The sequence below is a fragment of the Borostomias antarcticus genome (assembly GCF_949987555.1).
Source record: "Borostomias antarcticus genome assembly, chromosome: 2".
NCBI classification, from domain to species: Eukaryota; Metazoa; Chordata; class Actinopteri; order Stomiiformes; family Stomiidae; genus Borostomias; species Borostomias antarcticus.
The window spans coordinates 5,298,165-5,324,107 of record NC_140235.1 but is presented as its reverse complement, the minus strand read 5'-3'; the positions used below and the strand labels follow the sequence as shown (position 1 = coordinate 5,324,107).

At 49.9% G+C, this 25,943-nt stretch overlaps 1 protein-coding gene across 1 annotated transcript in view; it reads right to left on the bottom strand.

Annotated features, from left to right (window-relative positions):
- Positions 1-2,614: 2,614 nt before the first annotated feature.
- Positions 2,615-25,943, bottom strand: part of slc8a1b (solute carrier family 8 member 1b) — a gene marked incomplete at both ends in the record, with an annotated part of 50,983 nt that continues 27,654 nt past the window's right edge. The window contains 4 exons of the mRNA XM_084449212.1: positions 2,615-2,991; positions 9,036-9,311; positions 21,926-22,025; positions 25,035-25,177. Coding sequence (XP_084305338.1) covers positions 2,615-2,991; positions 9,036-9,311; positions 21,926-22,025; positions 25,035-25,177 — 896 coding nt within the window. The remainder of the gene's footprint in view (positions 2,992-9,035; positions 9,312-21,925; positions 22,026-25,034; positions 25,178-25,943) is intronic.

Below are 25,943 nucleotides of genomic sequence, written 5' to 3'. Positions count from 1 at the left end.
AGATCTCCACAAGTACGTAAAGGGCCTACAGGTAGGGCTTGGTTTAGGACGGAGCCAGTGTCTCCGGTCGTTCATTTGTGAGCGTGTCTCACATCAGACCAGATGAGGGTGGCCCCAGACCGGCCTCGGGCCAAACCAGATGAGGGTGGCCCCAGACCAGACCAGATGAGGGTGGCCCCAGACCGGCCTCAGGCCAGACCAGATGAGGGTGGCCCCAGACCAGACCAGATGAGGGTGGCCCCAGACCGGCCTGAGGCCAGACCAGATGAGGGTGGCCCCAGCCCGGCCTCAGGCCCTGCGTTCTGGCTCCATGTACTGTACTTTGAGCTCTGAATACAAACTCTGGTTAAGAAAGGTTCCACTTGGGGTAAAGCGACATGGAAAGGCCTTCACCTCAGCCCCACAGAGGAATCTTTTTGGTAGTCACTAAGAAACATTAGTCGGTTAGAAAACTCTGTCTGAGGCTATCTGGAGTTTCCCTTAGAAATCATTCCCTTTGGCAAAAGAGGGGTAAACGGCATTTTGGGCTCCGTATAAATCGTTCTAACCTAGAAACCTCCGCCGTCTAGAGCAATTATCTAGAACCTTAGACGGGGGCCTCTAATTTTTGTGAGAAATAACAAGTATTTTTGCCACGTTCAAATCAACTTAAACCAAAACGACTACCTCTAGGTAAAACATTTACTTTACTAGTTAAGTTACACATCAAGTATAGTGTAGAAAAGTAAATCAGCAGGAAATTCTGGGTCATTCAGCGACAGTACCGTTAAAAATGGATCCAAGCCCGTCTAAACTATTCAGGCCACCTGTATGTTCTGAGCACCCCCCTCCCCCCACACACACACACACACACACACGCACACGCACACACCAACTCAGGCCTGTCTGATTTGGCTGATCTCAACTAGCGGTAACAGTCTAACATGTAAACCTCGCTGCGTTCTGGTGATTGGCAGTTCAGTGGATTATCAAGATTGCATCATTAAGACAGAACAAGCTTTCACCTCGGAGATGAGGAAATACTCAGCCGATGGTTGAACTGTCAAACGCCCCTACAGGGCCGCTATACTGTAGAAACCCTCTAAAATCTACACTTCTAACTACAACTCCCAAGTTAAGACTACGTTTTGGATGAAAAATGAGTGTTTTAAGGATGAGGACAACAGCAGCCTCAGTGAGTAAGGTTAAGTGTGGAGGATTTGGTTCGGGGGCCAGTAGGGTATGAATGGTGTTAGGCTGATGGTGAGGTTTAGGGAGAGGGGTAAAAGAGTTGATAGTAAAGCCCTTGAGGGTTGGGACCCAAACACAGACCAGTCAGGGAGGAGCTTAGACACACCTGGGGACAGGCGGATAATCAACAGGAAAGGGTCATTCTCAATTATGTCTCGAGCATGGTGGTGACACACCCCTCTGAAAAGCTACCTTGGGACTAGCATAAAAAAAAGACTATTTACGCTTGTGTGATATATGATTTGTAAAGCGGTACACAAGCCTTTCTTCTCTAAGACAGATATGAATTAAAGGTAAATCAACGCTAACTTTCTTGGTTTTAGTCTCCAGCATCAAATCTACAGCGAGGTCAAAAAACAGAGAGCGCAGCGTTTCTATTGGCTAACAGGGCCGGTTGGGGCGTGACCTTTGCGGTGTTCCCACTGCCTACCCTCCTCTCAGATGTGCCTCATTCACTCCCACTCATGCATGTTAAAGGCGTTGGATAGGTGTCTGGGTTAGAGAAAGGCTTCGTATTTCTTACACCGATCCACCACTTCTATATCCACGCATGACAGGGAACGACTGATGACTCCAGGAGGAGGAGTAGAGAATGGGAACACTTCCGGGCACATTCTCTCTCTCTCTCACACACACACACACACACACACATGCACGCATGCACACACACACACATACATGCACGCATGCACACACACACAAACATACACACACACACACACACACACACACACACACACACACACACACACACACACACATAGAGACAGGCTATTCTCAAAGTACCAGAAACGTCCCATCTCATACCACTTCAGCTGCATCTCTTCCGATTCCGTGTTGAGCTCATGCATATACATACATATATAAAGATGGCGGCCCAGGGGTAGCAAGGGGTCACTAATAATCGAGAGGTTCACTCAAAAAAGTCTTCTGGTTCTGTTTTTTGATGAGCTGAAACCAGCTTCAGTCTGGTCTGAATGGACGATGTTGTTTCCGTAGGGGTGAAGTCGGAGACGAGCCAAACAGCGCCGCCAGAGGAATTAAGCACACGCTAACACTCAACTGAGCAGACATTTGGATTGGGTTCTCTGTCCCAGCCTTGAGGGGGGGGGGGGGGGGGGTATTTTTGTCAGCTGAGCAGGGGGGTTTGAGGGGGGTGTATGAGGTGGCAGAGGTCAAAAATGTCTGTTTTGAATCGGGGGGGGGGGCTTGGGATTAGGGCATCATTAAAGACAAGAAATAAAGTTAAGCCACGGCTGTCTCCTTCTCCCTCCTCCTCTCCTTCTCCGAGCTTCTGCTCTGCTCTGCTCCCTCTCTTCCTTCATCCTTCCCTTCCCTCCAGTGTGTGGGGTCGGCGGTCGGGTTTTGGGGTGGGCGCGTTCGTTTAGAAGCCCTGGACGTGACAGTAGGCCTCCAGGGAGGAGAAGAGAATGTACAAGAGCCACAGGCTGAAGAACAGCATGCTGGTGATGGCCTTGGCAGTCCGCGGCCCGCCCAGCTCGCCGCCGATCTCCGGCCGGCGGCGGTACATCAGCGCGCCCACGCAGATGAACGCGAAGATGGTGAAGAGCGTGACGGAGAAGGCCAGGTTCCCCGGGTCCACGCGGAACTCCCTACCCTGGTGGTTGTGGTAGATGGCGGCGATGGACCAAGCCACGCCTATGCCCAGGAACACGTTGACGGCGTTGCTGCCCGTCACGTTGCCGATGGAGGCGTCGGCGTACTGGTCCTGGATGGCTGCCACCTTGCTGGCAAAGGTGTCTGGGTCATGGGGTAGAGGTGAGGGCGGGGGGGGGTATGGTTAGGGTGAGGATTGGGGGTGGGGCATATGGAGAGGGGAGAGGGGATAGGGGTCAAAGGGCAAAGAGAGGAGAAAGGATTGAAGACAAAAATAACAATATGTTAATTCAAGAGCAAAAACACAACACACAGGTAGAAAAACAAAACAAGACAGGCCTGGTTTAGCTTACAGACATTTTCCCTGGAGTCTCGGTCCTACGTGGAACGCTTAGCACGCGTTTTATATGGAAAAGCAACGTTTTATTGAGAACCCACAAGGGTTCAATCCGACACACCACGTTTTCTCAGAAGGTTCCCCTACGGGGACAAACGGTTCTGCATTCTGCGGCGCGCTCTCTTCAGAACGCTGTCTCCCTGGCCGCAGACTCAGACCCCTCTGCCCACCGTCTGTGGAACCGGACAGAACCGGACAGAACCGGACACCGGCCGGGCCCTGCGAGTTGAGGTACCAGCTAATGCTCAGCGGCGGCGGCTACCTCGCCAGTCCTGCTAAAAGCCTCAGTTGGCAGCCAGGGCAACCGGCCTAATGTATCACACTACATGTCCCTTCAGGCGGCCAGTGGCATTTCGGCACCCCAGCTTTTTTCACCCTTTCTTCCTTTCTCCGTCCCTTTTTTCTCGTCCTTTATAAACCTCCTCTTCTCCTCCTCTCTTTCCTGGCGGCCCCCACAGAGAGAGAGAGAGAGCAGTGTCTTTCAACGGCAGCCAAACGGGCAGGGGACGACGAGAGAGAGGAGGAGAGGAGATGGGAAGGAGGATGGAGGGGGAAGATAGGATGTACTGTACAGGAGAGTAGACGAGGGGAAAGGGGGTGGTGGGGGGGGGGGGGGGGGGGGGGGCTTGGGGGGGGCGGAGTAGGGGGGGGGCAGGGAGCCAGGTTGCCACGGGTACCACCTCAGAGAGGCTCTTTTCAAAGGCGCCGGCCTCTCCCAGCCGGACACTGGCGCCAGACCGATCCCCGGGTCGCGCCATTCTCTGGGTCTGTCTATCGTCCGCCGCTGGTTACAGCGTGGCGCCCAGGTGGGCTGGCACGGCGCGCTGGCACGGGGGAGCAGGAACCGGCAGGAACCGGACGGACCTCGGTAGGACGAGCGGGGGACCGGTGTGAACGCGGCCGGTCTGAACAGACGCTTCTCTGACTCTGTCTAGCTCTACCACCTGAGTGAGGCTTATACAGTGTCGTGCGCGGACGCGTGTCACGGCCGTTATGGCGGCGGCTGTAGCTCAGGGAGGTAGAGCGGGTCGTCCAGCGATCGCAGGGTCGTCGGTTTCGGATCCCGGCTCCTCCTGATGACGCGTCGAAGTGTCCTTGGGCGAGACGCTGAACCCCGAATTGCTCCCGATGAGCAGGCTAGCACCTTGCATGGCAGCTGCCTCCATTGGTGTGTGTATGTGTGTGTGTGTGTGAATGGGTGAATGAGAGGCCTTCATTGTAAAGCGCTAAATAAGTTCAGTCCCTTTAGCATTTACCATCACTCACTGCATGGCCCCCTCCACACACACACACACACACACACACACACACACACACACACACACACACACACACACACACACGCACACAGATAGGACTGTTCTTGTGTGTGTTCCTTATCAGAGAGCTGTGAGGTGTAGCGGCGAGATGGAGAGACATAGCGGAATACAAACTTCAATGTCTGCAGCCTCGGAGGCTGGCGGAATGCAGAGCAGGTTTTTGCAGTAACATGTCGTCAAGGAGAGGCAAACTAGTTTAGTCCCCCCCCCCCCCCTCTCTCTCTCTCTCTCTCCCTCCCTCTCTCCATCACTCCCTCCCTCATTGCTAGGCTGAGCCGAGCCCCGGCCGGCGGTAATGACGGTGCCTCCGGTTTTGTTCTGCCAGACAATCGACCTTCGCTGATACAACTACACGTACCCTTCACAGACAGGGGACAGACTCCCGGAACAATAGCGCGGTACCCCTGGCACAGAACACGGCCGTGGAACAATGGAGCCCTGCTGGCGGACAGCAGAGGGGGGGGGAGAGGGAGGAGGGAGCAGACGGGGTCGATGGCGGTCGTCTCTTACACATCTGGTGGTCCCTCTCCTCCACAACCATTGTTCCGGGGACCCGCTGGACTAGTTATGGTAGGGCTGGTGGGACACGGGGGACACGCTGTCTACTCTGCTGTCCCACCTCCGGTGGACTTGTCTCTACGTTCTATAGTAGGTAGATACGCACACCTGTGCACACGCATGTAAACAAACACGCAGTCACACACACACACACACACACACAGTGTTGAGTGGTAGTAGATTGACTCTGGAACGGCAGAGGTGCTAATTAGCTGGGACGGTGGCTATATTTAGAATTAAACACACGCCACAGAAAAAAACAACAACGCAAGAGGAGCTGCTGTCGGGTGGTTAACCTGTACCACCTATTCATGAACGTGTCGGTCGGGGCGTTGAGTAATATGTCAACGGTAGCCTTGGTGTACACCTGTGGTGTCTAGCTCAACACTTAATCAACCTAGCGTTTCCACAGCTCTAGAGGCAGGATGACAAGCTGGGTTCAGAGGATTAATAATGTTTCCTGTGTACGTATGAGGTGTCATTTTCCTACTACAGTACCTGCAGGGGCAGGACTAGCCATGCTCTAGTACTCCAGTGCTCATAGAATAGTCTACTCTGTCCATATTCAACAACAATCTACACTGAAATCCTAGAATGTTCAGGGATTGATATTCTAGAACAGTCAGGGGTTCTAGTCACAGTCACATGTTCAGACTCTGAGCCTGATATCAGATGGAACGTCTCGCTAAGAACCAGTCAACTTCAGTGGAGTGGGTGGACTTGAATGTGTGGACGCAGGCTAACAGTGGTCCTGATGAGAAACATAACAGAAACTTTAATTTAGCTCCTCCGGTCCCCCATGCTTGGCTAACCGAGACAAACTTAGGCTAATCTGCCTGCTAGCGTTTAGTTTGTTAACGCTGGACTGGTGCGGTTGATTAGCTGGTATAACAAGTCCCAGTAGGCTAAGTTTAAAAAGCCTAACGCTTCAAACGCTACACTAAAGCTAACAAATCCTGTTATCATGTCCCTCCATATTATATTATGTTAATGAACACGGATAGTGCAGCAGGGCAGGGGTGTGTGTGTGTGTGTGTGTGCGTGCGTGCGTGTGTTTCTGTCTGTGTGCTGTGAGGCATGCATGAGACAGAAGGCCAGGTTAAAATGCATTTTAGAAGGCCACTGCACACCCGGACGCGATTCTTAGCCTTTCACACGGAATAATGCACATCGGCGTCTGCTCTTGCAGAAACACACGTACTGTACACAACTGTAACGCGCACCATTTCCCTGTAAGAGATCTCCATGAGTACAGTAGGAAAGCCTAGGGATTTATGTTGATTTATGTTACTATTTAGCATCAATGACACCCCACGGTGTAAACGTACCATGTATATCCGTGTATTAGCGGGCGTGGATTAGCGCGCATGTAGATATTCCCGGCTTGTTGGAAATGTGCATTGGAATGCGCGGTTGCCACAGCGATGCCTGCGGGGGGGCGTGGCCATCAGTGCCGCGTAGGGCAAGCGATGAAGAGCGAGCGGAAGGTTTGGAACGGGGCTCAGGGGACGAGGACGAGAGGGAGGGAAGCAGAGGTGCCCTACGCCGACCTTGTGACGGCGTGGACCGTGGGGATCTGTTGACCCCCATACAGACATTCAGACATGGTGCACGTTCAACGCGGTGCTACAGTAGGAGTGGACGCGCCTTAGCGCACGCCGACCAGAGACGGCGGACACGGCGTCCGCCCGGAGCTAGGCGAGTCACGCTCCACTTTCCATGTCCACTTCTGCAGATAGATCAACTCTGATAAGCTCGGGGAACGGGGAGGAGCAGTGACCTTTTGATTTCATTCCCTGGACAGCCAGTCCTACTGGACGACGAGAAGGCCTGGACACAACCTCTCCTCTGACCATCTCTATGGATGGGAACTATTCTTGGCAGCTAGTAGTCATCCTAAATCAGTGTACAGACAGCTGTAACCGAAAGGGCTGAGCTTCTGCTACCTGTTCGTACGCTGGTGCCCCTTCCCCCATGTCTGAGTAATCAACACGGTAAACACAGACATGCTAAGCCGCTAACGATAATAACAGCGTCTGTTCCGAGACTAGAACATCTTGTCCAAACAACACTGGGACATGTTCAAACTGCACTGCAACAAGGTGTAGTCGGGGAAGCAACAGCCTGGTCCTCCACAATGAACCAGACAAGCTTAGCAATGAACCAGACAAGCTTTATGCCTTAAGGAGCCGTTTTGAATCGAATTAATGAAATGAATGTTCTCCTATTTTTTATTGGCCTTCAGGAGAAGTTGGACATCTACTCATGTAGTACTTAGTACCACTTAAAGTACATTATGCAAACATGGAGGGGGACAGGTTGACAGAGGTAGTGAGAAACAGAGTCAACCATGACCCTAGAGGTCACAGAGATGCTACTGTTCTGTGGACTAAGGGTGTCAGAAACAGGAATATTCTATGGATAACCCTGTAGGAGTTTATATAACCCTGTAGGAGTTTATATAACCCTGTAGGAGTTTATATAACCCTGTAGGAGTTTATATAACCCTGTAGGAGTTTATATAACCCTGTAGGAGTTTATATAACCCTGTAGGAGTTATTATAACCCTGTAGGAGTTTATATAACCCTGTAGGAGTTTATATAACCCTGTAGGAGTTATTATAACCCTGTAGGAGTTTATATAACCCTGTAGGAATTTATATAACCCTGTAGGAGTTTATATAACCCTGTAGGAGTTTATATAACCCTGTAGGAGTTTATATAACCCTGTAGGAGTTTATATAACCCTGTAGGAGTTATTATAACCCTGTAGGAGTTTATATAACCCTGTAGGAGTTATTATAACCCTGTAGGAGTTTATATAACCCTGTAGGAGTTTATATAACCCTGTAGGAGTTTATATAACCCTGTAGTAGTTTATATAACCCTGTAGGAATTTATATAACCCTGTAGGAGTTTATATAACCCTGTAGGAGTTTATATAACCCTGTAGGAGTTTATATAACCCTGTAGGAGTTTATATAACCCTGTAGGAGTTTATATAACCCTGTAGGAGTTATTATAACCCTGTAGGAGTTTATATAACCCTGTAGGAGTTTATATAACCCTGTAGGAGTTTATATAACCCTGTAGGAGTTTATATAACCCTGTAGGAGTTTATATAACCCTGTAGGAGTTATTATAACCCTGTAGGAGTTTATATAACCCTGTAGGAATTTATATAACCCTGTAGGAGTTTATATAACCCTGTAGGAGTTTATATAACCCCGTAGGAGTTTATATAACCCTGTAGGAGTTATTATAACCCTGTAGGAGTTTATATAACCCTGTAGGAGTTTATATAACCTGTAGGAGTTTATATAACCCTGTAGGAGTTATTATAACCCTGTAGGAGTTTATATAACCCTGTAGGAGTTTATATAACCCTGTAGGAGTTTATATAACCCTGTAGGAGTTTATATAACCCTGTAGGAGTTATTATAACCCTGTAGGAGTTTATATAACCCTGTAGGAGTTTATATAACCCTGTAGGAGTTATTATAACCCTGTAGGAGTTTATATAACCCTGTAGGAGTTTATATAACCCTGTAGGAGTGTACTTTACTGTACAGGGCGTGGAGAGGCTGGGGTCGACTCCCTTTCAATCCCATCGGCTCAGAATTGAAAGACAAAAATAACAATTACATAGCTGAAGCAAGGCATGTTTTCATTATTTGAAAAGTTTGATGTACAGTAGCTTTTTTCATCTTTTTTTATTTTTTTTAAATTTCCTTGAATTTGATTCACTCTCAGTTCCCGAATGACCAACGTGGAATTGAAACAGCCGCGGTGCATGCTGAGACTGGAAAAGGCCGCCTGCGCGCTGTCTTGGCGTTCACACTAAAACAATGTTTAAAATGCAACATCCGGGTCCTAGGGCCTTCTTCGGGCACGGACGGAGGCTCGGTCCTTACCTGGCACGGAGGTCCCCAGGGCCACGAACACCACTGCCGTCACCGAGTCCTTGAGGCCCACGGTGCAGCCGAAGCTGGAGGCCAGGTCCCCTATGAAGGCGGTCAGCAGGCCGATCATGCAGATGGACACGATGAAGCAGGCCCAGCCGTTCCAGTAGTCGGTGGGCGGCACGAAGGCGAACAGAACCTTCCAGAAGACGGTGAGGAAGTGCATGACGTAGTCGAAGCAGGACGGCAGCTTCTCCTCGCCACACTCCTCGTCATCGTCATCCTCTCCTGCGTGGCGGGATGGAGGGTGGGAGAGAGGGATGGATGGATGGAGGGAGGGATGGATAGATAGAGGGATGGATAGAGGGATGGATGGATAGATGGATAGATGGATGGATGGATGGATGGGTGGGTGGGTGGATGGATGGATGGATGGAGGGAGGGAGGGAGGGAGGAAGGGAAGGATGGATGGATGGAGGGAGAGAGGGAGGGAGGGAGGGAGGGAGGAAGAGTAGATAATATCAGAAAGGGAGATAATATCAGACCTATTCCAAGGCCACTCTGGGTAGACTCCCGTTATTTATCTGTCTTTTTAACCAGAAAACATTGTTACGGTCTCAGGGCGCTATGCTTGAGTTAGGACTGAGTTCAGACTGAGTTGGGAAAGAAGGCCTTTCTGTATTTATGTATCTGCCTGTTAAATGAACTTAAACTCCAGGATCTACAGTACACTAGTCAGTCTAAATGTATTTAAAATAATGGTGAAATCTATATAAATTGATAATTGTAATTAATTGAATTGAAATAGGCTTCCCTGCACTTTTCCTGTATGACACTTGTTTTTAATGTGAGTAGGTTAATTTGTCCTGCCTTTTGTTTTAAATGTCTAAAATGTCTTGCTTTTTGTTTTAATGCTTTTAATGTCTCATGTAAAGCACCTTGAATTGCCCTGTGGCTGAAATGTGCTATATAAATAAACTTGCCTTGCCTTGCCTTGCCTAGGTATAGGTAGGTAGTTTATTTATAATGTGTCGTTTATTTATACTGTGTTCTGTATTAAACTGTTTACTGCTGCCATTCTTGGCCAGATCGCTCTTGAAAAAGAGATTTTAATCTCAAAGGGTCTAAACCCGGTTAAATAAAGGCTCATGAAAAGGAAAATATCAAATCTGCAGATGAAAGTTAAAGATCTTATCTTGAGTCACTTTCTCAACAAACAAACCGCGGCTTCTAAAGAACTTCCCCTCAAAATCAGTTCACTGAAGCATCAGGCGCTTCTTTCGTACCACTCTGCCTTTTTGCAGTTGATATCAATAGGTGATGAAGGGGATGAAAAGCAGACGTTTTTGGGGGTAGAGCGGAGGAGCATTTTGTACTGGAGTCGAAAATAGTTCAACTTTTGGCTAGGTCACGTTGTCATGGAAACAAAAAGGCCCGTCTACAGTAACTACCCGTTTCCTTCAAAATAAAAAGTGCTACAGTGTGACCACGGCCTTAGCAGGTCCGGGTGAGCGAGGGAAATGGAGCACGACTGACAGGCTGAAGTCCTTGATCAAGCAGGTCTCGGACGGGATGTTTTCTGTCAGCAGCGAGCGAGCGTTGTGACCCGGCCGTCATGGCTACTTGACTGGTATCTCAGCTCGTTGGATCATGGCTGCCTGATTGGTATCTGAGCTCGTTGGGACTTTAATCGTCGCCTCAGGCTTTGGACTACAGCCAGATCTCTAATACACAAACACGCCGATGTACTGCTAATCTATGCAGTGTGAATTAGTGGCCTCTGAGGGATGACATTCAGAGACGACGCCTGCGCGCGCACACACACACACACACGCGTGCACACACACACACACACACACACACACACACACACACACACACACACACACACACACACACACACACACACTCCTTTAAAGTAAAATGTGTATTTAGCCCCTAGTATATCACCCCACAGTACATCACAAGATGACCTGAACCTCAAACGTCAAGTCAATCTGAAGTGACATATAACAGAGCAATTTGAATATTTGTGGAGTGTGACAAAGGCCCAGTCAAATTGTCCAGAACACACAATGCCATTTACCTTTTAAATGTCAAGCGCAATTTTACAGTAATATTCGACGGCAGGATGCAGAAAAGGCCAGCACAAAAATATTCTCAATATCTTCAATATTGCAGACGCCCACATGCATGCAAACACACACGCACGCACACACACACACGCCCATGCTCAGGACCTGAGAATGTCAGACCGTGGGCATTAAGCAAGCTTTTTAACATTGCTTTTACCACATAGTTTTACTTGTTTTAATATATTGTTCTTCTATTGTGTTCTTAATTTGCATTCTGTTTTTATTTCACACTATCTTTAAATTTCTAATGCTTTTACTTTAATTGTTTCTTTTAAACCTGTTCTCACTGTGTTGATATGATTTATGTTTTTATCCTTCTCCTTTTATGTAAAGCACTCTGTGCTACATTGATTTGTATGAATGGGGCTATATAAATAAAATGACATTGACACACACACATCCATCCCTCCTTATACACAAAAAAAGTCAATCAGTCAGCTGGTTTGATGCCAGCTTGTTCCAGTAGCTTCTATGAGAGCTGACTTGGTTAGGGCAGAATAATATCAGGTCAAGAAGACAGTAATAAATGATTTATGCCTTTTTAAAATGTCATCATCTCTAATCCCATAATGCCCTGCCCCAGTGCACTGCCCTCGCCACCGGGCCGTAGGCCACACACACTCCAGGGTTTAATTAATCCATTTCTCTTCTCATTCACCATATGTTCATTTCTTTGCCATTCTCTGTCCTTCCCACACTCTGCTCTCCTCCATATGTTTCACCTCCTTCTCCTCCTCCGCCCCCCCCCCCCTCCGGACTCAGGAGTCAGTCTCTAAACGCTGTGCGGATATCTCGAAAGTCTGGCATTGCGAGACTAACGTTTTTTCATTTTGTTATACCGTAGTGTGTGTGTGTGTGTGTGTGTTTGTGTATGAGCGCATTAATGTGAATTGACGGATTTGCAGCAGCCCGCAGAAACCGATAGATAGCTCAAGTACATAATCGATTCCCGTCGCTTAGCATCCAGCGCTAATCTGGCGCGTAACAGAACAGCGTCTCCATGACCGTGCGCTAACATGCTAATAAGATGATGTCCTTTATTCAGCAGCTTACCATACATTTATGTCTAACCCGTCACTCACACATACACACACGCACACGCACACACACACACACACGCACACGCACGCACACACCTCAATGTCTGAACATTTAACTGGCATTGAGGCAATTTCCATAGTTCCAGCAGCTCTCCGTATGAACTACGGCATGAATAAACAGACAAACAGAACGGGGAGGCGTGAGCTGTAAGTGAGTAATAGAGGAAGAGGTACGGAGGAGGGGGAGGGAGAGGAGGAGGAGGAGAGACTGGGAGGAGGAGGACAGACTTGAAGGAGGAGGAGGAGGAGGAGGAGAGATTGGGAGGAGGAGCAAGAGGAGTAGTAGAACGAGGAGGACTGGGAGGAGGAGGAGGAGGAGGAGAGACTGGGAGGAGGAGAAGGAGGAGGAGAGACTGGAAGGAGGAGGAGGAGGACTGGGAGGAGAGACTGGGAGGAGGAGGAGGAGGACTGGGAGGAGGAGGACAGACTGGAAGGAGGAGGAGGAGGACTGGGAGGAGGAGGAGGACTGGGAGGAGGAGGAAGAGGAGGAGACACAGAGTAGTAGAACGAGGAGGACTGGGAGGAGGAGGAGGAGGAGGAGAGACTGGGAGGAGGAGGAGAAGAGATTGGGAATAGTAGAAAGAGGAGGAGGACTGGGAGGCGGAGGAGGAGGAGAAGGACGAGAGACTGGGAGGAGGAGGAGGAGGAGGAGGAGGAGAGACAGGCTGATTAAAACACACAGACCACAGAGAGCAGACAGTGAAGAATCCTAGAGCTGGTGGCCGACATACTGGAGCAGCTACGGACGCGCAGGAGCGGTCCCAGAGATCCAGCTGAGTCATGCTCTAATTCTCTCTGCGGCTGCAGACAACTACAGCGTCATGGCGGGCCGAGCAGCAGAGCGGCACAACCATGTACCGAGCTCGCCTCCGCAGCAGGGAGAGACGGGAGGAGAGGGGAGGTCAAGTGAGGAGGCTGAAGAAAAGAACAAGCTGGATGTAACTCCTTTGTCTGCAGCCGGCAGCCTGGGACGAGTGGGTGGAGTGCGGGGGCTTATCTGCGCTTATCAGCGCCGAGCGCTGCTCTCTGATAGGGCCGTGCCGGCCGGCTGCGCCGCCCTGATAGGCCGGTGGAGCGGGATAAGGGCTCCGCTCTCCCGAGGGGTCCCAGACGAGACGCTTCTAATGTACGTGCGAGGCACACCTGGCGGCAAACATTTTAGGTGCACTTGATTCGGCGCGCCCAGCGCAACGGGGGGGGGGGGCAGCCGACCGGACCCGAACTTGGCGGCGACAAATCCAGCTCGCCTCGCAGACACGCAAAGAGCTCATATTCATTCGGACGGCCGCACGCCATTCTTCAGCAAAGGCGGCGTGCGTTGGAAGAACGCCGATCCTCACCAGGAACAGGGGTCGTCAGTGTAAGCGCCGGAGCGTTCGGATGACGGTCGGTCCCGGTCGGGCTGATGCGCAGGTTCTGCCGGGCCCCCTTGGGCGGCCGTCTGAGTGCCTGCTCCAAGTGAGCGAGGCTTTTAGAAAAACGCTACTTATTCACTTTCCCTAAAGCCAGAGGAGAGGAGGTTTTCTATCATTTATGTCATTCTGTACCAGGCCGCCAGCAACATAAGGCGCCACACACACACACACACACACACACACACACACACACACACACACACACACACACACACACACACACACACACACACACACACACACACACACCAGAGGAGACTTGTCCATAGAGGACAGGGAGGATGGTCATACGAATAGGCATGACGAGAGAGTTTTGATCACATCACCGCAATCGGCGGGCTAACGCTGGGCTCACACGACAGGAGATTTAAAATCCTAACCCATTTTGAAATCGGGTTGCCTCACGCACATTAGGAGAATCTTTCAGATGTTCTTCTTCAGAATCTCTACACACAACAAGATTTAAAAATAGCGTTTCATCACAAACTGCAGGATATTATTGTGCCCAAGGGAGCAGCAAACTCGTCTCGCTTGTAAAGTAGTGAAGTAGCTTAATATTAAAATCGAATAAACATGTTTGATATTATGAGGGCCGCCCCGATGGGTCTGCAAGCTGATTCTTATATGTGTATAAAAAGATATACGATGGGGCACCCTGGTAGCTCACCGGGTAAGGCGCGCACCATATGAAGACTAGTTCTTCGCGCGGCGGACCTGGGTTCGAGGCAATTCCCGGCTCGGGTCCTGTGCCGCATGTCCTCCCCTCTCTCTCTCCCACATTTCCTGTCTCTCTACACTGTCCTATACCATTAAAGCTGAAAAGCCCTAAAAAATATCTTAAAGAAGATATACGATTGTAAACTCGACCAATGTCCCAGACGAGATTTCTCCTCTGATTGTCGGGAGGGGTGAATCGGAGATAATAAGCTTTTTGGTCGTGTGTCCACCAAAGAGATTGATGAGTTTGCAGAGAGCATACGACAATGTCAAAATGAGACGAAACAGCAGTCTTTTAGAGGGCATGTCTGCTATTAACAAGGGCAACTCGCCCACAGGGACTTGATCATGGACTTGATAGCGCACTATGACAGAAGCAGAGCAAAACACGCACGCATGCCCCGCCCCTTTTCCTCCTGTCCTCCCCAATGTCTTGAGTCACCAGCCTCCATTTCCACACACACACACACGCACACACATACAGTCTCCGTTCTTTTAAATCAAGACTGAAGACTTTTCTTGTCGCTGCTTTTTATTAAATCAAATAATTATTCATTCATACACTGCACTGTAACTTTTATTCCTGTATTTTATTTTTCCTGCATTTCTTTTTTTTTTACATCTCGTTTTATATGACCTTTTATGTGTTTCTTGCACTTTGTCTTGATGCTTTTAATGTCTCATGTAAAGCACTTTGAATTGCCTTGTTGCTGAAATGTGCTACAAATAAACTTGCCTTGCCTGAACTCACCTGAACACACAGACAGAAAGTGACTCGTGTTCACACACTCTCTCTCCATGGAAAAAAACAAACAAGGTGGAGAGAAACAAGAGAGGGAGAGAGAGAGAGAGAGAACGAGAGAGACAAAAAAAGAGAGAGAGAGAGAGAGAGAGAGAGAGGGGAGGTAGAGAGAGAGGGAGAACGAGAGAGACAAAAAGAGAGAGAGAGAGAGAGGGGAGGTAGAGAGAGAGGGAGAGGGAGAACGAGTGAGACAAAAAGAGAGAGAGAGAGAGAGAGAGAGGGGAGGTAGAGTGAGAGGGAGAGAGAGAGGGAGAACGAGAGAGACAAAAAGAGAGAGAGAGAGAGAGAGAGAGAGAGGGGAGGTAGAGAGAGAGGGAGAGAGAGAGGGAGAACGAGAGAGACAAAAAGAGAGAGAGAGAGAGAGAGAGAGAGAGGGGAGGTAGAGAGAGAGGGAGAGAGAGAGGGAGAACGAGAGAGACAAAAAGAGAGAGAGAGAGAGAGAGAGGGGAGGTAGAGAGAGAGGGAGAGAGAGAGGGAGAACGAGAGAGACAAAAAGAGAGATAGAGAGAGAGAGAAAGAGAGGGCGGAGGTAGAGAGAGGGAGAGACACGGAGAGAAAGAACTGAGCTGCCTACAGTCAATGGGACTGTCGCACTGCCGGCCCCTATCCCAGAATCCTCCTTGCCTCTGTCACGGTGCTGATCCCAGGTCAGGCCACCTGGGGCCAGATGTCACACCTCCACTCCCCCCCCCCCCCCCGTCGCTAATGGAAACCGAGTCCTGGCGACGGACGGTGACGATCCTGAACGCGCGCTGACAGGCAGGAAGGTGTTGAGGGGAGAGCAGCTGAACATGCATGCAAACATGAGGCTGAGTGATGGACACACCAATATCCTACAGCCACACACACACACACACACACACACACCCACAACCCCCCCCCCCCCCCCCCCCCCCCCCACCACACACACACCCATGCACACACACGCGACATGCACACACAAACACAACCCCCCCCAACACACACACGACATGCACACACAAACACAACCCCCGCCCCCCCCCCACACACACACAATACATGCACAAACACCCACACCCACCCACACACACACACACACATAACATGCACAAACACACACACACACACACACACACACACACACACACACACACACACACACACATAACATGCACAAACACCCACACCCACCTGCCCACCCACAGCGAGATGATAAATGCTATGGTGTGACAGTAGTAATTATGGTGCAGTGGAGTGTTGCTGGAGCTGGTGACCTCGTCACACTTTCATATCAGCCCCCCCCTCCCCTCCCCCCGATGCACACACACACACATCTACACCCTCCACCCTATCTGCATATTCCTTATGGTATACAAAGTCGATAAAGCATGATTTAATTCAAGAACACAGAATAAGGAAATATATTATATAGTACAACTGATAAGGCTCTGTCTCACTATCTCTCATTCTTTCTCTCTCAATCTGCCCCACTCCTAATCTCACTCTTTCTCATTCTCTTTCTCATTCTCTCTCTCTTCCTCTCTCTCTCTCTCTTCCTCTCTCTCTCTCTCTCTCTCTCTCTCTCATCCTGTGGTTACTCGTCATCAAACAATGACAATCAGAAAGAGGCAAGAGCAGGTAGCCTATAATAAAAACTGTTTTACAACCCCCGCCCTTCACACACACACACACACACACACACACACACACACACACACACACACACACACACACACACCAAAGCTTTAAAAAGAACATAGAGTTGATTGAGCGTTTCTCTCCACAGTGAGAGATGTAAAGTGCTGGGAGGAGCGTCTCTGGCTGAATGATGCAGGTCGTCTCTCACAAGGTTACCGCTACAGCCAGGGAAGTCACATAAAAACAAACCCCAGCAAATTGAGGGAAATGGATGGGGTTTGGATTTTTGCACTACGTGCGCATTTTGCAGTCCCGTCAAACTTTCTGTACACACACATTCATACTGTACGTATACAAACACACACACGCACGCACACACACACACACACTCTCTCTTACTGTAATACACTACTAAATGGTAATGCTTATCTTCAGAGTGCTATCACAACATACCTTATCTGAAGATAGTTATTCTCTATTTAACATGGCTACCGTCACCTCCATACACACATGCACACGTACTGTACTGTACTGTACGCACGTGCACGCACACACACACACACACACGCACACACACACACACACACACACACACACACACACGCACACACACACACACACACACACACACACACACACACCACCTCACACAAACACAGTGACCCCCGTCTGCCTGTGACATTTCAGAAGGCTTTTAAGCGACGGGAAAGTGGTCCTTTTCAGGTGAGTTCCGGGCCGCAGAGTGGATTTAATGCATTTGAAACGCTGGTTTTATTCTCCCGTGGGCTGGATTTGATACAGTATATGGATGGAGGTACAGGATATGGATGGAGCATGGATGTATTAATAGAACAGGATATGGATGGAGGTACAAGATATGGATGGAGGTACAGGATATGGATGGAGGTACAGGATATGGATGGAGGTACTGTATATGGATGGAGGTACAGGATATGGATGGAGGTACAGGATATGGATGGAGGTACAGGATATGGATGGAGATACTGTACAGGATATGGATGGAGGTACAGGATATGGATGGAGGTACCGTATATGGATGGAGGTACAGGATATGGATGGAGGTACAGGATATGGATGGAGGTACTGTACAGGATATGGATGGAGGTACAGGATATGGATGGAGGTACAGGATATGGATGGAGGTACAGGATATGGATGGAGGTACAGGATATGGATGGAGATACAGTCTAGACTCTGAAGGGAAGCCAGTCTGAAGGTACTGGAGGTTATACTGCGTTGGTATCTGAGCTTTTTTAGTTTTTATATTTGAGCTTTTTAAAATGCAGTATTTTACATGATCTTATCTTTATCTTCTTTTTTTGTGTTTTATCCTGACTTTTATGGTCGTTTATGTCTATTTTTATGTGAAGCAATTTGCACATGTAATTTCCCTGTTGTAAAGCACTTTAGGCTGCATTTTTTTTAAATGAAAAGTGCTATACAAATGGTTTTTGTGTGGCCAGTATCCCGTGTCTCTATGGGTGAGGATGTGTTGACGGCGACGGTAAATGGACTGCATTTAAACTTTATCTAAAGCCCTTTACAATGAAGGCCTCTCATTCACCCATTCACACACACATTCACACACATTTGGAGCGCAGCCGGCTGCGCGGGTCCTCAGAAACGAACGCGCCGCAAAACGTGCCCTCGACTGCGCGTACAGTACGCGTTGTCAAACAGGAAGTATACCGCCGGCTTAACAATAATCATCCTGGACTCCTGAATCCCTCTCTGCCAGGTTCCACACTGAGAGGGGAGCAGCAGGCAGCTCCGAGCCCAGCGGAGGTGACACCGACCTGGGCACAGACCCCCCCCCCTCGCCCCCTCAACCCTGAGGACCACACTCATATTCATAAAACCAATTAGAGGACTCAACCCCTCTGATGTTAAGTGCAGTTCGGTAAAGGAGAAAGAGAGAAAGTAGTTGTGGAGTACAGGGGGCTGTCGAGGGAGTGAAAGGTCCGACTGGGCAGAGGGTAAGTGGGCTTGAGCTCCTAAGTGAGGCCCTCTCTCATTAAACTGCCACCAGACCCTGGCCGCGCCTCTGGCATGTGCCGAGCAGGCAGCGTAGCCCGCGCGCTAAGCTAACGGCAGCGTAGCCCGCGCGCTAAGCTAACGGCAGCGTAGCCCGCGCACTAAGCTAACGGCAGCGTAGCCCGCACGCTAAGCTAACGGCAGCGTTGCCCACGCGCTAAGCTAACGGCAGCTGGGCCGCTGAGGCGGAGAGAACAGGGCACGGCCAACTGCGTGTGCAGCCGACCGGATACACAGAGATACGAACCGGCGCTAACGGCGCGGCGGCTAACTAGTTGACTCCGTGCTGCTAGTGAGGACGTCGTGGCGGGGTGGCGATCTGTTGAGCCCGGCTCTGCCCTGAGTCTATACCGGGGCTCTTCTGTGCCGACTCTCTCTCCCTCTCTCTCCCTCTCTCTCCCTCTCTCTCTCCCTCTCTCTCTCCCTCCCTCTCTCTCTCCCTCTCGCTCTCTCTCCCTCTGTTGCTCCGTTGGCTCGGGTTGTCTGACTTCAACAGCCTCTCTCTCTCTCTCTCCCTCTCTCTCTCTCCTTCCCTCTCTCTCTCCCTCCCTCTCTCCATCTGCTGATGGCTGAATAGGTGAATCATTCTCCTCAGCCTCAGCGGTGGCGCCGTCACTCAGAGCCTGGGACCGGTGAGACCGAACACGTTCGCACAAACCCTGCGCACGCCATCCAGTCGGCTGTCCGTCAACAGTCTACGTCTCGTCCCGCCCTCGCCTGTGGGCCCGACGCCAGGCCTCTGGGGAACAGGCCGAGAGGTCAGAGAGGTCAAGGGAGGTCTACAACGCTCCCTCTCTCTCTCTCTGCTAGACTCAGAAGCAGAGGACGGTGAGTATGGTGTGAAGTGCTGGAAGCCGAGGGAGGGGAGGAGGGGGAGGAAGAGAAGGATGGTGGGGGGAGGGATGGGGGAGGGGATCAATATTTCATGACGCCGCTGCATTTTAAACACAGCGGTAGTTCCCTTCGGAGTGGAGAGAAGCAAAGCCGCTCTCGTACAGGATACAGAAGCTGCTTAAATACCCGGGGTGGCAGGTGTGTGTGTTTGTGTACGTGTGTGTATGTGTGTGTGTGTGTGTGTGACACACCCCACAGGGCACAGCCTCAGGGAAGTAACCTCCAGTCCTGGGGTGATTGGGGAAGTAAACCGGTGTGTGTGAGTGTGTGTGTGTGTTTGTGTGTGTGAGTATCCCTACTGGCCTGATTTAAAAACTTCAAATGTGCCTCTGGCTGTTAGCTCGGGGCTGGTATTGAGCTCTTAGGGATGGATCACTCAGAGAATCTCAAACGTGATACAGCAGCTCAGTAAACAACACTAGTTACTATATCATCATTACTATGTAACAGTGTGTGTGTGTGTGTGTGTGTGTGTGTGTGTGAGTCTCACTTTAGACTGCCTGACACACTTTCACAAGGCAACAAAGCATTGGACTGACTGCTGGCCAATGTATCATTCATCACCAGTGTTCCAGTCCAGAGTATGTGCAGTAACCAAATCCGCCACTAGATGGAGTACATTTATACTCAAAGGGGAGATCTAGGGAGATGCCGTTTTACTGCAGCTGCAGCGATACAGACATCTTTCCCTCTCATTGTCTCTCACCCGATGAAATGGGGTGGAAGGGACTTCAGATCAACACCCGTACATCTGTTTGTTTGTTTGTTTGTTTGTTTGTCCATCACACATGTACCAGAGCTCACCATCTGGGGTGTTTGCCACAGTTCATTTTCTCCCTGCCAAGTACAAATAATACTGGTGTCTCAGTAAAGTATAGTCTATTCTACTCACGTTCAGAGCTTGTGGTGTTTAGTAGCTCTTTTGGTGCTTGTTAATGTATTTTCTTTGGTGCTAAATGTTAGGATTCTTACAGGTTCGTATGGCGGTTAAGTGCATTGTGGGTATTATAGTTGTTATATTCCCAACATAGGTCAGATGAGTCTTATTTAGGTACAATCCATCAAGTATGATAGATCAGAGAGATCTGAGATCAGATCAGAGTATGGTTAGGGCATATAAAGTGTGTCTAACCATGACAAAATGAGTCATGCCTTTTGTAAAGGAAAAATCTTACTTGGTTTAGATTAGATTTCAAAGAACACGCTGAGTGGTCGGTCAAGCTGGTTTCAAACAAAGACAATAGTTTATTCTATGTTACGATTTGCAATTCGGACTCGACCGCAGGAAATTAATTCGGGCTCGAGTGAGTCAGATGTGGACGAGGTCGATAGGTTATAACGTGAAAAAGGAAGTGACATAGTTTCAGGATGAAGAGGACAGGGAAGTGATTTCACACAGGAAGAACTTGTAGTTTTAACAGACTGATCTATGAGAACGAACTACAAAGTTAGAACAACAGTCAAGTAGGAAAACAAAACACTTTGGTGAGACTTGAATTTCATTCACAGTGTGGAGTCGGTGGCGATCGGTTTATTGACTGTTGAGCTCACTACTTCCCCAATTGATGTCCGTGTACGTGCTTGGAGCTCGCCATTTAGACAGAATGAGTATTCCCACAGCATGGGCGAACGATGCCCAGCTCTCCACAGCTTCACACAGCTATACTCGGAATTTTACATTATTCAGCCTAGCAGGCGCTTTGATCAACTGAACGAGCATCTCTGGGAACGAGAAGCAGGGTGAATGAGACCCAGTGGTCAGAGGCTACATCCCGCATGTATCAAATTACGCCGAATCCATTCACATAGCTGTAAACGGTCAGACATTTCACAAATGCATGGAACAGCATAACTGCATCAAAGGCTGGTGCACGCTGCGTCTTTGCCGGACGATTGAGGAGAGTAATTTATGCGTTAGTGCCCTTCTACTTTTCACACAGTTAGAGCTCCGGAAGAAAAATACTGCGCACATAAAAAAACATTCCATATATTCATATTCATGAAGAAAATATCACGTTTCCACTGCTTCGTTGCCACAAAGGAGCGTGCATCACGGGTGGGGGACGACATGTTTGCTGTGCTCTCTTTATGTCCTTCCGCCTCACTGCGTTTTTACTGAGGACGCACGACCGGGCCGGTTCCACGCTCCGGTTGGACCGTTAAACCGTCGGAGGGCATTACTCACCGGCGCTGACGGTGATGGCCTCTATGAACTGGTCCCTCCAGCTGTTCGTCCCCACCAGCAATGCCAGGTTGGTCTTCTTGATCAGCTTGTCCACAGTGTTCTGTTGGGAGAGCGGGAGACGCAGGGTTTATAACAGATGCTTCGAAGGTACATGAATATAACATGTGTAATCTCACTCCCGGGCTAGTCTACAGCGCTATTTCAGATACACAGCAGAAGTGATTCTATTGTCTGTTCACATCACGACAAACAAGGGGAAACTAGTGATTGTGTGTTAAGAGAGGGTTGTTGTTGTTTGGCGATTCTCCTAAGTAGACAAATGGAAAAAAACAAATGAGGATCTCAGTGATTATTGCCTTGAGGGCTCAGCACACACGCACGCCACACACAAGCACGCCACACACAAGCGCGCCACACACAAGCACGCCACACACGAGCACGCCACACACAGGCACGCCACACACAAGCACGCCACACACAAGCAAGCCACACACAAGCACGCCACACACAAGCACGCCACACACTCAGTATGCTTAGCACGTAGGCGCACCAACACACTGTGGCGCAGTATGAGGAGTAAACACGCACACACACACACACGCACGTGCGCGCGCACACACACTGCAGTGTGTCTGGCCCTAAGCCAGTCCTCTGGGGCGGTGATGATGATGTCCATTGACGGAGGGTGACAGCAGCCGCTCTGCCCCTGTCCGCCCCCCCCCCCCCCCCCCCCAAAAGACGCACGCCGCCAAGTCCCTCAACGCGCAGCCTCCGATAACCACCCCGTCCCCGGAGCCCCGTGTCTTCTGCCCCGCCTCCTTCCTTCCCGGCGCTTTCCCAGGGGGGAGAGGGGAGGAGATGGCGCGGGCATTCCGGAGGTACGCACAGGACATCGATCGGGACAAAAACAAAAACACATCTCTCTCTCTCCTCCCCCGCCCTCTCCTCTCCTCCATACCCCCTCACCGTTCCTCCCCCTCGTCACCGCCGCCCAAGTCCCTCCGTCCCCCCTGCTAACAGGAGAATCTATCACCTCGCCTCAGAATCCATCTCCTGAATCTATTATCCTCTAGACCATCTGTCCGTCGGAGGGAAAATCCAATATGGCGTCCCTCCCCTCTCGTTTCCCCCGCGAGGAAACTTCGATGCTAATTAAGTTGAGGACTTGAGCTCTGGAATGGAAACGCTGGGATCGGTGGGTGTTCAGGTTCTCCAGGGGTGGATGAACACACGCCTCTCTCTCTCCCTCTCTCTCTCTCTCCCTCTCTCTCTCCCTCTCTCTCTCTCGTTTTCTGAGATTTTCAGGGATGAAAAAGTCCTCGTTTGAGGAGAGAGAGAGAGAGAGGGCGAGCCGTTCGGACCGGCGTCGCTCTCCAGACGGGCCAAGGGTTGACGCTAACGCGGAGGAGTAGGAGTAGGAGGAGGAGAGGTGATCTCATCTCCGCGCCTCTCTAACCGGGTCTGAGAGACGCGTTCCTCGAGGGGCGCTCGACGCAGCCGGGCCTAGGAGACGGCTCTGCCCGCCAGGCTAAACGAAGCCCAATTCAAGCGTCTCAAACCTGTCACAAAACCTGTGACAAATCAAAACACATCTCTGTCCTCCAGTCCCAAGAAGACTTGTTCTCCGGGTGTGACGCGCTATTTACCCCCCACGGCTACTGTGACAGCCTCAGAAGCGTTAGGTAACTGCCTCTAATGCACTCAGCCTCCGGCAGACAAAAGTTGCCCCGTCGAAAAGTTCTAAAAGCTCCTTTCGAGCAGCCACTTGCGACGACTCGGCACAATCACATCCTTCAGGACCCGAGGGTAGAGCGCCGCACTTCAGCCAAGCACATATACCGGCGCGCGTGACACACACGCACGCACGGACACACACACACACTTCACAAACCACAGGGCACACGTAAGCACCCACCCACCAGTCTCTTCGTCTGTCTGAAGAGCGTCGGTGGGTGAAAGAGCGAGCAAAGTGCGTGCATTAGTGTGTGTGCACGGACACACACACACACACACACACACACACACACACACGCTCAAAACACTAAACAAGCATCAAAATGGCATCTACAGTGTGGGTATTATGAAGTCGCTTTGGATAAAAGCGTCTGCTAAATGACTGTGATGTAATGTAATGTTGATCTGAGGAGTGTGTGGGTGAAGGACAGCCTGGAGAACGCGCGCACACACACACACACACACACACACACACACACACACACACACACACACACACACACACACACACACTTCCATCTCCATTATCATTACATGTATGTTAATTGGAGAGGAGGAGTGTGTGGGAGAGAGAGAGAGAGAGAGAGAGAGAGAGAGAGAGAGAGAGAGAGGGATGACAGGGTGTTCAATCTGACACTTGAGACGTCTCGGCCGCCCGCGTCTGAGTGTGTGTGTGAAGTGCGGTAGGAGAGAGAGGAGATAGAGCGAGCCTGTGTAGAAATGTACATGATCTCACATCACTCCAAAACACGCCCACACACACTCTCATACTGTGCTTTACCTTGACTTGTAGCCTATTGCATGACTTAGTATAGCACTATACCTGTGGATAAGATGATTCTGATTCTGACAGTAAATCTCTAGAGCGAGCGTGCACACACACACACACACACACACACACACAGAGAACACGCTCATCCATATTCCTGGGTAAATACAAACAGCACACACACACACACACATACACACACACACACACATACACACACAAACATACACACACACACACACACACACACACACATACACACACACACAAACATACACACACACACACACAGAGAACATGCTCATCCATATTCCTGGGTAAATACAAACAGCACACACACACACACACACACACACACACACATACACACACGTACACACACACATACACACACACACACACACACACACACAGAACACGCTCATCCATATTCCTGGGTAAATACAAACGGTACACACACACACACATATACACACACACACACACACACACACACACACACACACACACACACACACACACACACACAGAGAACACGCTCATCCATATTCCTGGGTAAATACAAACAGCACACACACACACACACACACACATACACACACACACCTTAAACTCGTAGGACTCCTCGATGATGACCTCTAGCTTGACGTGGTCGCCCAGCATGGGCCGGCCCATCTCGGCGATGCGGCGGTCCTCGTCGTCCTGCCCGGTCAGAGGCTCCTCCTCCTCCAACTCCTTCTGCGCCTCCTCTGCAACGGAGAGAACCAATCACACGGTCCCGGTTAGCTGGAGTCACCCAATCAGCGGCCTCCTTCAGAGACGGCTCCCGTCTAACGGACATACGCGGCCGTCCTGATTGAACGAGGGATGAGGAGGGTGATGGAGGTGGAGAGGAAAGGCGGAGGTATGGAGGGGGTGAAGGGGAGGGCCGGTTAAAAACCTCACGCAGATCTCTGTCGTGTGAAACGTCGCATGCCGTGCTGCGGTGTTTGGTGTTTGTTATTTTGGTGAGCGACGCACCAACGCATCGTTGAGCACACCTGGCGAACTGCTGTGTGTGACAACCTAAGAGAGAGAGAGACGTGTAATGGACGCTAAAAATGCCTAAAATGAAACAAAAATAAAATAAAATATGTTCTTTCTTAAACCATGTAGTCCATATATAGACAGAGATTGTGTTTGTGGTCTATTATTCCCGATCAAGCTTTCATTGTTACATTCCTTTATATTTCTACGCTAAAACAATGTTTTCTCCAACGATCTATTCTGTTCTTACTCGTTTCTGATAAAGAGCTTTCTCTTATTTTCAAACTACACCACTGACCTTCTCACTACGCGCCCTTGCTTAAAGGGAAGGATTAGGAGATCATTAAGGATGCATTATCTCAGTCCTTACTCCAGTGTGGCTGGATACTGACACGATTAAAGGGATATTCCCCCCCTGTGCTAATATCATTAGCGTGTGTGATGGTCAGGTTAGCGGAGCGTTGATGTCGTTAGTGTTCAGTCATTAGC